We start from the raw sequence: 15,608 nt of genomic DNA on the forward strand, positions 1-15,608 counted from the left end.
ACCCGTTTGATCAAAGATTGGTCTTAAGACCACATGAGTAAACAAGCTATTCAGATAAACTACTCTACATTCCTTTGTATCTACTTTAAGCTATTTACTCAAGGTAAGGATTAGGCGGCTTTCAGCCATAACCCTATCCTGAGACTTTTGCAAAACCTTCCGGCCTTCCAAGAAGATTTGTGTCTATATTTTATAACTTCATCTTAAAATTTTCCCACCAGCCTGACTGAACTCCCACACTTGCTCATCTCCCACTCTCCCATCTCTAGTAGTCCCAAGTGTCTATCGTTCCCTTCTTTATGTCCTTGTGTACCCAATGTTTAGCCCCTGTTTCTAAGTGAGAACATGCAATGTTTGGTTATCTGTTTCAGCATTAGTTTGTTTCGGATAATGGCCTCCAGCTGCATCCAGGCTGCTGCTAAGGACATTATTTCATTCTTTTTTATGGCTGCATAGTTTTACATGATACATGTACCACATTTCTTTAATCCACAATTGATGGGCACAAGGGTTGATTCCATGTTTTTGCTATTGTGAATAGTGCTGCAATGAATATATGGGTACATGTGTCCTTTTAGTAGAATGATTTATTATCCTTTGAGTATATACCCAGTAATAGGATTACTGGGTCGAATGGTAGTTCAACTCTTAGTTCTTTGAAAAATCTCCAAACTGCTTTCCACAGTGGCTGAATTAATTTACATTCCCACCACAGTGTACAAGTGTCCCCTTTCCTCTGCAGCCTTGCTAGCATCTATTAAATTTTTACTTTTTAACAAAAGCCACTCTGACTCGTATAAGGTGGTATCTCATGGTTTTGATTTGCATTTCTCTGATGATTAGTGATGATGAGCATTTCTTCATATGTTTATTGGTCACTTGTATCTCTTTTGAAAGTGTTTGTTCATGTCCTTTGCCCACTATTTATGTATTTATTTATTTAGAGACAGAGTCTTACTCTGTTGCCCAGGCCAGAGTACAATGGCACAATCTCAGCTCACTGCAACCTGTGCCTCCCAGGTTCTCCTGCCTCAGCCTCCTGAGTAGTTGGGATTACAGACACCCACCACCATGCTTGGCTAATTTTTGTATTTTTAGTAGAGATGGGGTTTCGCCATGTTGGTCAGGCTGGTCTCGAACTCCTGACCTCAGGTGATCCACCCACCTCAGCCTCCCAAAGTGCTGGGATTACAGGCATGAGCCACTGCACCCGGCTTGCCCACTTTTTAAATGGGGTTGTTTTTCACTTGTTGATTTAAGTTCTTTATAGATTCTGGATATTAGACCTTTGTTGGATGCATAGCTTGCAAATATTTTCTCCCATTCTGTAGCTTGTCTATTACTCCCTTGATAGTTTCTCTTGCTGTGCAGAAGCTCTCTACTTTTGGTAGGTCCCATTTATCCATTTATCATTTTTTGTTTTTGTTGCAATTGCTTTTGACAACTTAGCCATAAATTCTTTGCCAAAGCTGATAATGAGAAGGGTATTTCCCAGGTTTTCTTCTAGGATTTTTATATTTCAAGGGAAAGGATGTGTTTTCTTTCTGTTGTTGGTTTTTTTTGTTTTGTTTTTTTTTTTGAGACAGGGTCTTGCTCTGTCACCCAGGCTGGAGTGCAATGGCGTGATCACAGCTCAACTGCAGCCTTGACCTCCTAGGCTCAAGTGATTGTCCCACTTCAGCCTCTCGAGTAGCTGAGACTATAGGCATGCATGAAGACACCTTTTTTTTTTTTTTTTTTTTGTAGAGACACAGGATCTCATTATGTTACCCAGGATGATCTCAAACCCATGGACTCAAGCAATTCTCCTGCATCAGCCTCCCAAAGTGCTGGGATTACAGGTATGAGCCACCACACCCAGCTGACTATAATATATATATGTATATAAAAGGAGGCCAGGGGCAGTGGCTCATGCCTATAATCCCAGCACTTTGAGAGGCCGAGGCAGGTGGATCACCTGAGGTCAGGAGTTCGAGACTAGCCTGGCCAACACGGTGAAACCCTGTCTCTACTAAAAATACAAAAATTAGCCAGGCGTGGTGGCAGATGCCTGTAATCCCAGCTGCTCGGGAGGCTGAGGAAGGATAATCTCTTGAACCCGGGAGGCGGAGGGTGCAGTGAGCCAAGATCACACCATTGCACGATCCAGCCTGGGCAACAGAGCAAGACTCCATCTCAAAACAAACAAACAAACAAACAACAACAACAAAATATTTATATATGAAAGGGTGGTCAGGGTAAGTTTCACTGAGATTACATTTGAGCAAAGACTTAAAGGCAAAGGAGTTAGCCATGAGTATATCTAGGGGAAGAAAGTGCCAGCAAGGGCCAACAACTGTGCAAAGGCCTTATGTTTTTGAGGAAGACAGAGGCTAGTGTCACTGGCCCAGAGTAGCATGCAGTAGGGGGGTAGTAGCAGAAGAAATCTTATAACAGTGGGGGGTGAGGACTGGCAGATCCCACAAGGCCTTGTAGAAATCTTATACAGTACCTTGCCCATAGTAGGTATTCAATAAATGTTTGCCCAGTCATCTTTTGCCTTCTAGGATTATCATCAAATAGCATTTATCTGTGTATTTATTGGAGTTACGTGTGCTTTTATTCCAGGGTCTTCTCAGTAGTCCTTTTACATAAGGAGTATATTTACGAACATACTGCCCTCTGAGGGCAGTGAAACCCTTGTGGGCATTAGAGATCAAAGTGAATGCTGTATTTTTGCAACTGAAAACAGGAAACAAATGTCAAATACTGTGGCTGCTGAATAACTGTGCTGGGCATTTCTGAAAAGCCTGTTAGGGTTGAGACAGTGCTCATTCTTTTGTAATCACAAGCTGAATTCTGGTTGAAGCATCCCTACCATGGGATATGTATCCATATTTCCAGCCTAAAAGGAGCAGCTTCAGTGATGAGCTTCCTTCAACTTTCAATGCAGGTGCCCTCTGCATTATTTCCCTGGAGATAGCAGTGGTAACATTAATACAGATTTCAAGTGGCTGTGGGTTTTAGTGCCTTAACTGTCTTCCAGGATTGCAAAGTCTACCCTGGCTTGCACTTGATTGCATTTAGTAGGTGCTGGTTGAATGAAGGAATGAATAGCCTTTATTTTTTCTTTTCTCATATTCATTTTCCATAGCCCCCAAAATGTAGGCTGTCCAAGAACTTTGACCACAGAAGCATCAGCGCCACCAAAGAGGAAGGAGGGAGAAGGGAGAGATAGGGACCTCATTAGAAGACTATCAACAGGCTTTTAGGGCCTGGAGAGAAAACCATCAGGAAGGGCAAGATACGTGAAAGTTCTTGGCTCTTTGTGTCTTATAAAATGAAATAAGCAGATTGTGTAGCTTGGGGCTAACTTAGCCTTGGGTTTAAACTATGACCCTTAATTAGGCTGTCTGGGTCTGTTTTAACACCATGTCAAGGAGACCAAAGTTATGAGTTGGAGCTTTGACTGGACATCAAACTCTATTCCCTATGCTGAGCTCTGCTAGCCTCTCCAGCTGGTTAACGGGAGAATGGTGTGGAGAGAAAATAAAGTAGGCAGATGAGGGAATGTTTCAAAACAAAGAGTGCCTAAAAACATCCCAAAACACACATCCTATTAAGTGAATCAGTCGACTCAACTTCACATTTGAAGAAAAGACATATTACAGACTGTTTCGTAGCCATAAAAAGGACTCAGCCACATTTCTTTTATCATTATGTCCATAAATAGAAACCAGAGAACTTAGGGCCAGGTGCGGTGGCTCACGCCTGTAATCCCAGCACTTTGGGAGGCTGAGACAGGCGGATCACAAGGTCAGGAGATTGAGACCATCCTAGCTAACACGGTGAAACCCCGTCTCTCCTAAAAATACAAAAAATTAGCCGGGCGTGGCAGTGGGCACCTGTAGTCCCAGCTACTTGGGAGGCTGAGGCAGAAGATTGTGCCACTGCACTCCAGCCTGGGTGACAGAGCGAGACTCTGGATAACCTTGGGTATCAGTGCATTACTGGGTCCTCTTAGAACCCACTTAGAAACCTGTGCACCCTCAGCTTTTGTAGATGCTGCCTCTGAGTTCCTATGCATTGAATTTGTTCCTATGCATTGAATTTAGGCCTACGTTTGGTGAGAGCTTCAGTTTATCCAGAGTCCTTTCTATGGGCCAGAGATCCTTTCATTTTAGATTCCACAGTTTATTCATACACCATAGACAGACCGTGACTGTATTTTGAGTGAGTTTGCAAAAATATGGCCAGTTTGTTAGAACTTGACCCACCATCTGCTCACTTATCAGTTTCAGGGTTTTTTTGTTTTGTTTTTTTAGTGACAAGGTTTTGCTCTGTTACCCAGGATGGAATGCAGTGGCGTGATCATAGCTCACTGTAACCTTGAACTCCCGGGCTCAAGCGATCCTCCTGCCTCAGCCTCCCAAGCAGCTGGGACTACACGCATGAGCTACCACACCTGACTAATATTTTTAAATTTTTTTGTAGAGATAGGGTCTTGTCATGTTGCCCAGGCTGATCGTGAACTCCAGGCCTCAAGCAATACTCCTTACTTCTGTCTTGGCCTCCCAAAGTGGTGAGATTACTTTGGTGTAGCCACTGTGCCTGACCCTAGTTTCAGATTTTATATCCAGAGAACTAGACAAGGAATTCCCAACCTTTGTTTTATCCCAAGATGTCCTCCTTTTCTGCTTTTTTTTTCCCTCCCAAAGAGAACAGTGGGGGTTGGAGGGATGGTTATCCCTGGGCTATTCTACTTGTTTTTGTTCTGGCACACCTACTCCTTACTACAGTTAGAAAAATTATACACTGTAGCTTATACTCAGATCTCTGGTCACTTAAATACAAGAAGCTTCAGTCTTTCTTACTTTCATTTTTTGTCTTTTTTTGGGATGGTGGTGGTAATGGTGTTGCTAGACTCTAAGCTCTGTAAGATTATGTCTTTGTTTAGGCATGGGCAGTGCCTAGCCCATAGCAGATGAATGAATGAATGAATGAATGGGGATATTATCCTATAGATGGTGTGTGGTTTAGAAAATCAACTATTGAGACTTGACATGAAATTCTACATCGGGCGTTGAGATTAACATGATTCCCAGTTTTCACTGAGGGATATCACGTCCAGAGAACCTGAGAAGGGATCCCTAGCTCCTTGTTCTAGCCTTGAGAAGTAGTGGATGAGCTATGAAAAGACAGCTTTTAAAAATAAATGAAATCCTAGTGATAATTTGATCCACTCTCAGACTAACTATGAAAGTTGACTAAGATCAAACAGAGCTAGTGGCAGATCTGGGACTGGAATCAGCCCTCCATGTCCCCAGCTCCAGTACTTTTCTTACTACATGAGATAGTCTTGCCAGTGACCATCACTGCAAGGCAAAGTAAAGTTCTGTAACAAAGACCTAGAACAGAAATAGAAGATACATGGTATACATGCCATGACATTTCCTTCCAGTGCACAGAAGAGATGTCACTAGCCATATGACATTCTTCCCATTGGGTGCGAATAGGCCCTCAGGCAGCCACTACCAACCAGTCAGAGTCAGCACTCAAGAGGAAACCCATCTACCATTCCTCTTCCAGAGGAAATAAAGGTTTCATCAGTCAAGGAACTCTGGCCTCGACCTGTCTTCTCCAGATGAGCTGAAAACTCCAGCAGGAACCTCACACTCTTTATTGCTCTTCACTGTCCCCACATCCACAAAGGACTTAAAAGTGATGTCTGTAAGCAGGTTTTCCACAGCATGGGTCTGCCAGACAGAGCAGGTGCAGGATTAGTCATGACTCCAAGCCAGGCAAGGTGATTAAGAAAAGCTAAATTTATATTAAATTATCATAAAGTCCTAAAATACTGAACATAGTGGTTAAATAACTCCAGAAAGTCCAATCTCTCCAGTGAGTAACGTTAAAACCATTACACATGAGCATGGGAGAATCGCTTCCATTAGTTTAGGACAGAGAGATTTTGCTTTTTACAGAGTAAATCAGTGCTCAAATAGATACTTCCTCAAATATGTCCTTTCTACATTCTGAACAGCCCAAGTGCAATAAGATCCTTCCCCCTTTCCAATCAAGAAAATGCCACTTTTCTACTTGCTCTTCCTCCCCAGACATGAGTCTAAGGACCCAAAGTGCTCACTCCTTTACTGCTTGTTAAGTGTAATGTGGGGAGGCTCAGAACTGGGGCTGACGCTACTGAGAGCAAGGCTAAGGGCCTGGTATCTCTCTCTAGCAGTCTTAGAACTGACTAGAAAAGAATTGATCTTGTCCTTTTTCACCCATGTTTGGTAGCTGATTTCTCAATACCAGTAACCACAGGAGAAGTTTCAACTCAGGAAACTTCCCCTAGAAATTCTCCCCTCCATTCCCAGCCCCTGTTGTTCTCTCCTGCCACTTCTAATTCCTGGGGGAGAAGAGGTCTGGGTCTGCCATGGGCTAGGAGGGCCTCATCAGTGGTGCTCTCTACCTTCCTACTCCTTGCCAACCTCTTTGTATTTTTATTTATTCAGCCCTCCCACCACAGGACTTTGGAGATTGCTGGTGCCACAAGGCTTGGTCAGAAAAAGCAAATTAGGCAAAAAAACAAACAAAAAAACCCCACGAAGAACAGCTAGGGAGACGTTTTAGGGCAAAAATAAGTCTCAATTTCCCTGATACCAGGCTGAGACACGTGCCCTCTGTGTGAATGAGCATGAACCAAGTGATGGCATCCCACACGGAAACTAAGCCCCTTAGCTGAGGGGACAGCTGGAAGAGGAACATCACCACCCCATAGCCACAGGCTTGCTGTCCACTAACTTAGATCCCTGAGCACTTAAGAAAGAACACAGGAAGTTCGACAGGAAGTTTGACCCTCATGGATACTTCTCTTTAGGCCCTGGGTTTCCCAAGTCTCCAACCTGATCGTTCTTTCTGACCATTTATGACAACTTCTGGTTTTTCTTTGACAGCTTGTTTCTAGGTCTCTTCCCCAGAATCCCAGGGCATGAGGGAGAGAGGGGTCAGGAGGTATACCATGTTTGGTCTAGGCAGAGCTTCTTAGACTTTTCAGAGACTCAGCCCCCAAGGCCTAACATTCACTCAAGCCACTGGCTCACAACCTGGTTAATTTGAGCAAAGACTTAGGAAAGGTACTGGCCAGTGGTGGCACCAGGAGGGAATTCCTATTAGCCAGTAGCCTCATGATAGGGGACCCAGTTATCTGAATGTAGAAACAGCTCCAGACATTCTAGCAGGAGGAAGAACAGCCTGAGCCACCCCCATCTCACCAGTATCTGCTGCTGAAAAGGCAGTGACTCTTAGGGCAAGAATAATGTCCACTGCCAGCAATGGACCAGACACCCAGATCCAACTACCCCCCAAAGCTTTTTCATGTTACCAACACACTTGAGGCTGGAGGTTTCCCAGATGCCCATACCTGCTGGGCTGACTCTTCCTTCTTCTCTCAGCCTCTATCCTTCATCCCTGTCTTTACCCACACCCCCTTGTCCCAGCCCCTGATGGGCAAGTTCTCTCAGAGAAGCAGTCATGCTGGCTGTGATGGGGCAGAGCGCAGTCCTGGGTCATCAGCTGCATCAGCACTGAGAAGCAGGCACTGAGGGTACCGGGGGAAGGGGAGGTGGAGCTCTACGCTGGTGAGGAATCACGAATAAGCAGTTTCAGGGGGCCCAGGACGGAGTACAAGATGTGAGGTTCATGGTAAAATCCAGGTCTAAATTCTCGTGATGTGCCATCATTTCTTGTGCACAGGTAGTTATGGACTCACGTGGTAAACAGCTCCGGTGAGGGCTTAGGAACAGTTATGGGGTGGGAGGAGGAGGAGGACAAGCACACAGAAGCGGGGCCTGCGGTGTAAGCGAGCACAAGGACTAGATGTCCATAAAGGAGAAGGAACAGGCAGGCAGGGAAGAGAATGTGGGCATTTAGACCTGGCTCTCTGAGGAGAGCTTGCGTTCATGTTTCCAGCCCGTGTCTGGCAGAGAGCCTCGTCTTTCTGGAGTGGCTGCAGTATGGACGCTGCTACACTCAGACTGCTCTTCCTGTAACAGCTGCTCCGTCTCTGTGTCATCCAGGGAGCCAGAGCTGGCCTGGATGGACACCGTGTCTGTCTTCATGCATACATGATCCCGGAGGAGGCCCCCCCGTGAGCTTCGCAGTTGCTTGAGGTCATCCCACTCAGCATCATCCCCAGACAGGAGGCAGATTCCCTCTACGATCTTGATCTTCTCCTTGGTGTAGTTATGGTCAGGCCCTCCCTAGGGTGGAGAGTGGGCAGATATGGTCAGTCAGTTGGCCTACAAAGGATCCCATGGTAAACTGAAAAAGGAAGTGGATGGGGTAAGAGTAGGAGTGAAGCGCACAGAAATCCCACAAACAAATGGGGAAATGTGATTAAGGCAAGTGTATGAGGCCTAGCCTAAAAGGGGAGAGGCAGCTGTGATGATTATTACCATTACCATACAGGAGGAAGGAAAACCATGGCTTCCGGTCCTGCAGCAGCCACTCACTGGCTTTGTCACCTTAGGCAAATTATTTCACATTTCTAAAACTCAGTCTCTTAAGACTCTGCAGTGTGAGGAGAGTAACAGTATCCATACCTCACAACCAACTGCTGTCACCTTAAATGAGATGATACATGGAATGCAGTTATCAGGGAGCTTGACACAAGATGCACTATAACATGTTAGCTATGTTACATTGTTACTGTGGTTTATTAATGGGACATCATGCTGATATAAATCATCAAAAGCAATTGGCAAGAGCAAATAAATGTACATTTATTCAGGATTTTAAGCTACTGCAGGTGCTAGTTTGTATCTCTTTTTTCTAATTTTGTTAAGGAGAAAACTTGGGAGGTAAGACAGGGGACTCTAGAAAATCCTCTTATCTGGCCGGGCGTGGTGGCTTACGCCTGTAATCCCAGCACTTTGGGAGGCCCAGGCGGGCAGATCACTTGAGTTCAGGAGTTCGAGACTAGCCTGGCCAACATGGTGAAACCCCATCTCTACTAAAAATACAAAAATCAGCTGGGTTTGGTGGCGGGTGCCTGTAATCCCAGCTATTTGGGAGGCTGAGGCAGGAGAATCCCTTGAACTCCGGAGGCTGAGGTTACAGTGAGCCAAGATCATGCCACTGCACTCCAGCCTGGGTGACAGAGCAAGATTCCATTAAAAAAAAAAAAGAAGAAAGAAAGAAAGAAAAAAAACTAAAAAAAAGGAAATCCTCTTATCTGGGTCCTAAACGTCAACATAGTGGGGTCCTGCAACTTATAACCTTTTTTGGGAGGTTACTCTCGCTCTGCTGCCATGAGTCCTGGGACCATTCCCAAGCAAAACCTGGGACTCTTCCAGGCACAGCCTGGAGTTCTGCTCGGGCCTCTCCCTTTATGGCTTCTTCAAAGAGCAGCCTCACTCCTGGCTGCTGGGGTATACCAACCGACATACCACCACTGCTAGAAGAAAATGGATCATCTTGGGTTTTGTCCCTGGGATAGTATTCCTGCCAAGAGTTCTGCAACTGTGGCTGTGGCTGTATTTTTGTAACAATTCAATTCCACAGATATTTACTGAGCCCCTATGTTAAGCAGAAGACTGTGCTAGGTGCTTTGATGATTATACAATATAAAACATGGTCCCTGCCCTCTGAGAGTAACAGTCCCCTCAGCCATGCAGAGTGGGACATAGCACACAAGCAAACACACAGATGTCTGTTCACCCAGCACACCCTCCAAGATGAAATTAGTATAAGATGCAGACCACTCAATGTCTTAATTAAGAGACACGCTGGGTAAGTTAGGGAGAGGTGGGGGATATGGCACTTGCAATTTGGGAAACACAACTCCCTCTACAAACACACAGCAACAGGTACCTGAAATCAAGAGGAAATCAGAAGAGAAAAGGTGAAAGACTATCAGAGGGGTGAAAGAGCTGCTGAGGAAGAAACACACAACAGAAGAAAGAGGTCACACTATTTTCATTGCTATCCTGTGACCTTCATTGTGGTTCTTTTCTGGAGCATCGGATACTCCAGGAACCCAAGAATCTTCAAGAGTCTTTCCCTCAAAGATATTGGGGAGGGGTCTACCATTCCTAGAACTACAAGCCATCCCTGCACATTCTGTTTTGACTGCAGTAGAAGCTTTTAAAAAAATTTAAATTTTTTTTTTTTCAAACACCAACTTGAACCAGAAGTAGTGGAAGCTATTTAAATACGGGAATTCATGGATCCAGAAAGCACATGATTATTATGTGAAATGTGTTCATTACACATGAGAGCCCTGCAGGTGTGAGAGCAGGTTCTGACTGTGCTAGATAGGCCAAAGAAGTAGACTGATTAGGATTTTCATAAGGAATAACTTCTGATGAAGAGTTACAGGATTTTAGGAAAAAAACAAGGCTTATATTGGATTAGGAAAATCTGAAATACCAGGTATAGTTAGTTCCCTTGTGGAAATGGGACTTTTTTTTTTTTTTTTGAGACAAGGTCTCATTGTCACCCAGGCTGGAGGGTAGTGGCATGATCACAGCTCACTGCAGCCTCCAACTCCCGAGCTCAAGTGATCCTCCTACCTCAGCCTCCTGTGTAGCTGGGACTACAGGCACAAGCCACCACACCCAGCTCATTGAAATGGCACTATTTTTCATGCCTTCACATTGAGCAAATAATTTTCCATTGAAGTGACAAAGAAGTTAAAAAAAAAAAAAAAAAAAGCAGGCTGGACGCAGTGGCTCACGCCTGTAATCCCAGCACTTTGGGAGGCCGAGGCAGGCGGATCACCTGAGGTCAGGAGTTCAAGACCAGCCTGGTCAACATGGAGAAACCCTGTCTCTACTAAAAATACAAAATTAGCCGGGCATGGTGGCGCATGCCTGTAATCCCAGTTACCCGGGAGGCTGAGGCAGGAGAATCACTTGAACCCGGGAGGTGGAGGTTGCAGTGAGCTGAGATTGTGCCATTGCACTCCAGCCTGGGCAAGAAGAGCGAAACTCTGTCTCAAAAAAAAAAAAAAAAAAAAAAGGCAAAAGCAGGTAAACCTTCAGAATTCTAGAGAAATTTTTGTGATAAGAGGAAGAATAGTGAAAAACAAGCCATTCCCAACCATAGGTGCTACTAGCTTGGACTGGAGGTTAGTAATGGGCGAGTCCAGGAGCTCTTGGGTTTTTTGGGTGTTGTCTGGGAGAGCTCCCTTGTTTCAGAAGCACATAGCCTTTTGCAGGGGAATGACAGTTCCTGGAGGGAAAGAACCTATGAGCTTGGAAAAATATCTAATGCAGGGCAACTGCTTTCAGACCTAAATCTTCTGAGATCTGCCTTCTAACCTGGCTCTCACTAAGATTCCTCAAACTAATCCCTCAGAGATTCTAGAACTTCCCAGAAACCCAAATTACATTCAGTTCTTCTGTTCACTATAACTTCCAAAATGGTAGATGGGATTACTCGGCAGCCCTTACTGACTTATTTGGGCATTTGGAGTATAATCCCTCCCCACACCTCGCCAAAAAGACCCTTGAATATAAATTTCAATTTTTACCTCTTTCTTATAGCACAGCTGGTTGTACATGGCTGGTTTGGGGATTGCTTCAATCTTCACTTCCTGTGTGGATGTTCGGTAGGAGGGGTTGCTGTAGGTGAGGTTCCCCATTCCAGGATCAGTGAACTTGGATTTTTTGTGTCTTTAGGAGGCAAGGTGATGAGAAATTAGTCGAGATCTTTAAGGGGATGATACCTGGGAAAGCTGTAAACTGAGTCTGGTAGGCAGCCTCTAAGATGATCCCAGTGATTCTCACTTCCTGGTACTCATGCCCTTAAGAATCCCCTCCCCTTGAGTGTGGACTGGTCTGGTGACTTACTTCTAATGAAAAGATTATGCAAATGTGATGGCTACTAGATTAGGTTACCAAGAAACTGGTTCTGGTCTTGAGTTGCCCTCCCTCATTCTCTCTTGCTCTTGCTCTGGGAGAAGCAACCTGCCATGTTGTAAGTTGTCCTATGGAGAGGCCCACAAGGCAAAAAACTAATGAGGAAGGCCTCCAGCCAACAGCCTATGAGGAGCTGAATCCTACCAACAACTATGTGAGTGAGTGTGGAAGGGGATCCTTCCCCAGTCAAACCTTGAGATGAGACTGTAACCCCAGCTGATATCTGGATTGCAGTCTGTGAGACACCTTGAGGCAGACGCACCTAGCTAAGCTGCATCCAGATTTCTGACCCATAGAAACTGTGAGATAATGGTTGTCATTTTAAGTCACTAAGTTTTCGGGTAATTTGTTATGCAGCAACGGAGAACTGATGCACTGAGCTTTAGAGTCAGACAGATCTGTTTCAATTCCACCTCTGTGATTTATTAGCTGGGACCTTGATAGATATAATCTAAACTCTCTGGCTGGGTGCGGTGGCTCACACCTGTAATCTCGGCACTTAGAGAGGCTGAGGTGGGCAGATCACACAAGGCCAGGAGTTCGAGACCAGCCTGACCAACATGGAAGAAACCCTCTCTCTACTAAAAATACAAAAAAAAAAAAAAAAAAAAAAAAAAAAAATTAGCTGGGCATGGTGGTGCATGCTTGTAGTTCTAGCTACTTGGGAGGCTGAGGCACAAGAATTGCTTGAATCCAGGAGGCAGAGGTGGCAGAGAGCCAAGATTGCACCACTGCACTCCAGCCTGGGCAACAGAGTGAGACTCTATCTCAAAAAAATAAGACAAAAATTAAAAAAAATAAACTTTCTGAGCCTCAGATCCTCATCTCCGTAAAGTGAGGAATAATAATACCTGTGTTACGAGGTTGTCATGACATTGATATATATCCATTAATGGTAACTGTTACGATGATGATGATGAAGAACAACAGCAGCAAACTGTAAGCTATGTTTAAAGCATTTGGGGGAAAATATAAAGAAAGAGGGACATAAAAAGATTATAAATGACACATTCTACCTTTCCAGAATGATTGCTACTGAGCAAAGATGTACAAACCAATATTGTAGTAAAAGGCTGTGTTTGTATAAGGGGAAAATCATTTCCAATTTCAGTGGTTTGAAGCAGGGAGTACTGGAAAAAGCAAAGATGTTAAGAGTCAGTCTTAGCTTTGCCTCTTACTTTGTGACCTTGGGTAATATCCTCTGTGCACTCAGCATCCTAGTCTATAAAGAAAATCCGAAGGGTTGTTACAGTCATTCAATAAGGAAAATGCTTAGGCTATGACTGGAGAAGAGTAAGTATTTAGGTTTCCACCCTTTCCTTCTGCTGCCCTGACCAGGCACTCAACCTTGCAATAAGGCTGGTCAGAGCTTGATTCAGTGAACTGCAGAGCTTCGGGAGATCCCAGACATGCTCATGAAGACCAATGAGCATGTGGCCCCTGCAGTAAGACTGAAGTTACCTGTACAGCATCAAAGCTGCAATCACCACCAAAATCAGCAGAATACTGAGGAGTCCACCAATGGCGTAGCTGATATGAAGTCCTTCCCCTAGGAAGAATAGAGAAACACTAGGCAGGGGCCACTGACAACTTTCTAACTGGTGCTGGTGTGAGGAATGGAAAGCTGAAAGGCTCCTTTTGTAGGTGTTGGACCCCATACCATCTGAGGATGGCTAAGGGCCTCCTTTTCAGATAGGTAAATGGGAGGTGCAGGGAGGAGGCTGAGAAGAAATCTGTCACTCTGCCAGCATCTCTGATCCCATTTCGACCACTTCCTAGCTATCTGACATAAGGCAAGATGCTTAACTTGTAAGCCTACATTTTCTCTTTAGTTAAATGTAAATAATAAATTGCTCATAGGACTGGAGGAAATAACATGAGAGTATGTATATATGCATGTGCACACACATATATGTGGCATATATATGGCTTATCACATGCCTGGCATACAGAAAGCATACCATAAGCTGTCACTGTAAGTGGTGAGAGCTATTATGATTATTATTTCTATGGATTTAGTTTAAAAAGAGTTCATCAACCCCAGAGTCCCAGCGAAGGTTATGAAAGATATCAGTGGAGACTTAGATTCATTACATCTTCTTTTCCAGAACAGTGGGGTACTCAGGGCTTACCTGGAGCAGCAGGAACAGCCTCATTGGAACGTGCACAGAGGCCCAGCCTGGCATCCCTTTCAGAGCATCTGTGGGGCACAGAAAACTGGATGTGAAGCCTACTCATACTCAATGAAGGTCATGCCTTCCTCTAGGAAAGGGGGAAAGGCCTGTAAGTGGGGGCTTTCAGGTATGAGAATGTACGAGATGGAAGACATCAGAAGCATGGAGAGGGCAACAGCAGGAAATGGAGAGAAATCCGTGCAAGGCACCGTTTTCAAGCCGTTATACCATGTTTAAGTGTGTTATAAAATATGTACCTTTAAAAATGAGAAGCAGGTTTGGGAGTGAGTTGGAAGTCTGCAGAAAGAATACTAAGGACATCAATATTAGGCTTTCTTAAACTACCAGGATGAGTCAGAAGCAGCTGCTAGCCAAGCCAATCTGATTGGATAAAAATTATCACAAGAGCTAAATATCCCAAGGTCAAAAAATGTTTTTCTTCTCTTCATTCTTTCACAAGGGAATATGCAAGACATCCAGAGGGAGTGCTCAGATAACTAACTTGAAATGCTCAGAAGGTGACTTCTTTGTGGTACATTATGAGCAGGCAATCAAAGGCATCTCCTAAACAGCCAGAGGAAAGCTACTTGCAAGAGCATTTGGAACCAAGATGCACTGAATTTTCAAATAGAACTCTGACAATAAGAAAAGGTCCGAGCGGGGTCAAAAGTTTTCCAAATAAACCTAAAGAAAATCAGAGAGTAATAATGATTGATAGTACTTAAAAGTTAGTGAGAAAGGCACATGTTTATACCTGGGTGTTTCCTTTTCTTTACAAACTGTAGTAAAAACAGAGAATGGGGGCACACGGCATATGAATTTGATCATGTGCAAATCTTGTAACTTTAGGGACATTGAGTCTAAAGTTTTTATTTGGGATCATTATTATGTTTCTGCTTTCAGAATTGAAATCAAGTGTTAACTACCTTGTAAGCCACTGATGATATTAAAAATAAAGAGACCAGTATGTTGCAGTGGAAAAAAAAAAACTGTTCTAATTAGAAAAATGTCTAGAAAAGATAGACATCAAAACATTAAGAGTAAATTATATATAGGTATAGGATATTCCCTTCTTCTTTATTCACATCTGTATTTCCAGATTATTTATTTATTTATTTTTTGTTTTTTGTTTTTTTTGAGACAGGGTCTCAGTCTGTCACCCAGGCTGGTGTGCAGTGGCACAATCACAGCTCACTGCAGCCTAAACCTGGGCTCAAGCAATCCTCCCAACCTCAGCCTCCCAAGTAGCTGGGACTACAGGCATGGGCCACCATGCCTGGCTAATTAAAAAAAAAAGCTTTTTTGTAGAGACAGGATCTCACTATGTTGCCCAGGCTTGTCTTGAATTCCTGGACTCATGTGATCTGCCCACCTTGGCCTCCCAAAGTGCTGGGATTACAGGTATGAGCCACTGCGCCTGGCCCAGATTATTTTTTATAAAATATAAATGGAAAACACAGTCATTAGAATTTTTTGCCAGGTGCAGTGTCTCACATCTGTAATGCCAGCACTTTGGGATGCCTAGGCGGGT

General features: G+C 44.1%; 2 protein-coding genes across 3 annotated transcripts in view; one reads left to right on the top strand and one right to left on the bottom strand.

Moving 5' to 3' along the window:
• LOC134756498 (uncharacterized) overlaps positions 1-15,608 on the top strand; it is a 46,070-nt gene that overhangs the window by 23,363 nt on the left and 7,099 nt on the right. The gene's annotated exons all lie outside the window — the stretch shown is intronic.
• Positions 5,787-15,608, bottom strand: part of LRP4 (LDL receptor related protein 4) — a 60,008-nt gene continuing 50,186 nt past the window's right edge. For both annotated transcript variants that reach the window (XM_055354810.2, XM_031016190.3), the window contains 4 exons: positions 14,036-14,103; positions 13,365-13,452; positions 11,516-11,657; positions 5,787-8,240 (listed from right to left, as the gene is read on the bottom strand). In XM_055354810.2, coding sequence (XP_055210785.2) covers positions 7,908-8,240; positions 11,516-11,657; positions 13,365-13,452; positions 14,036-14,103 — 631 coding nt within the window. In that variant the 3' untranslated portion in view covers positions 5,787-7,907. The remainder of the gene's footprint in view (positions 8,241-11,515; positions 11,658-13,364; positions 13,453-14,035; positions 14,104-15,608) is intronic.

Source organism: Gorilla gorilla, chromosome 9 (genome assembly GCF_029281585.2).
Source record: "Gorilla gorilla gorilla isolate KB3781 chromosome 9, NHGRI_mGorGor1-v2.1_pri, whole genome shotgun sequence".
NCBI classification, from domain to species: Eukaryota; Metazoa; Chordata; class Mammalia; order Primates; family Hominidae; genus Gorilla; species Gorilla gorilla.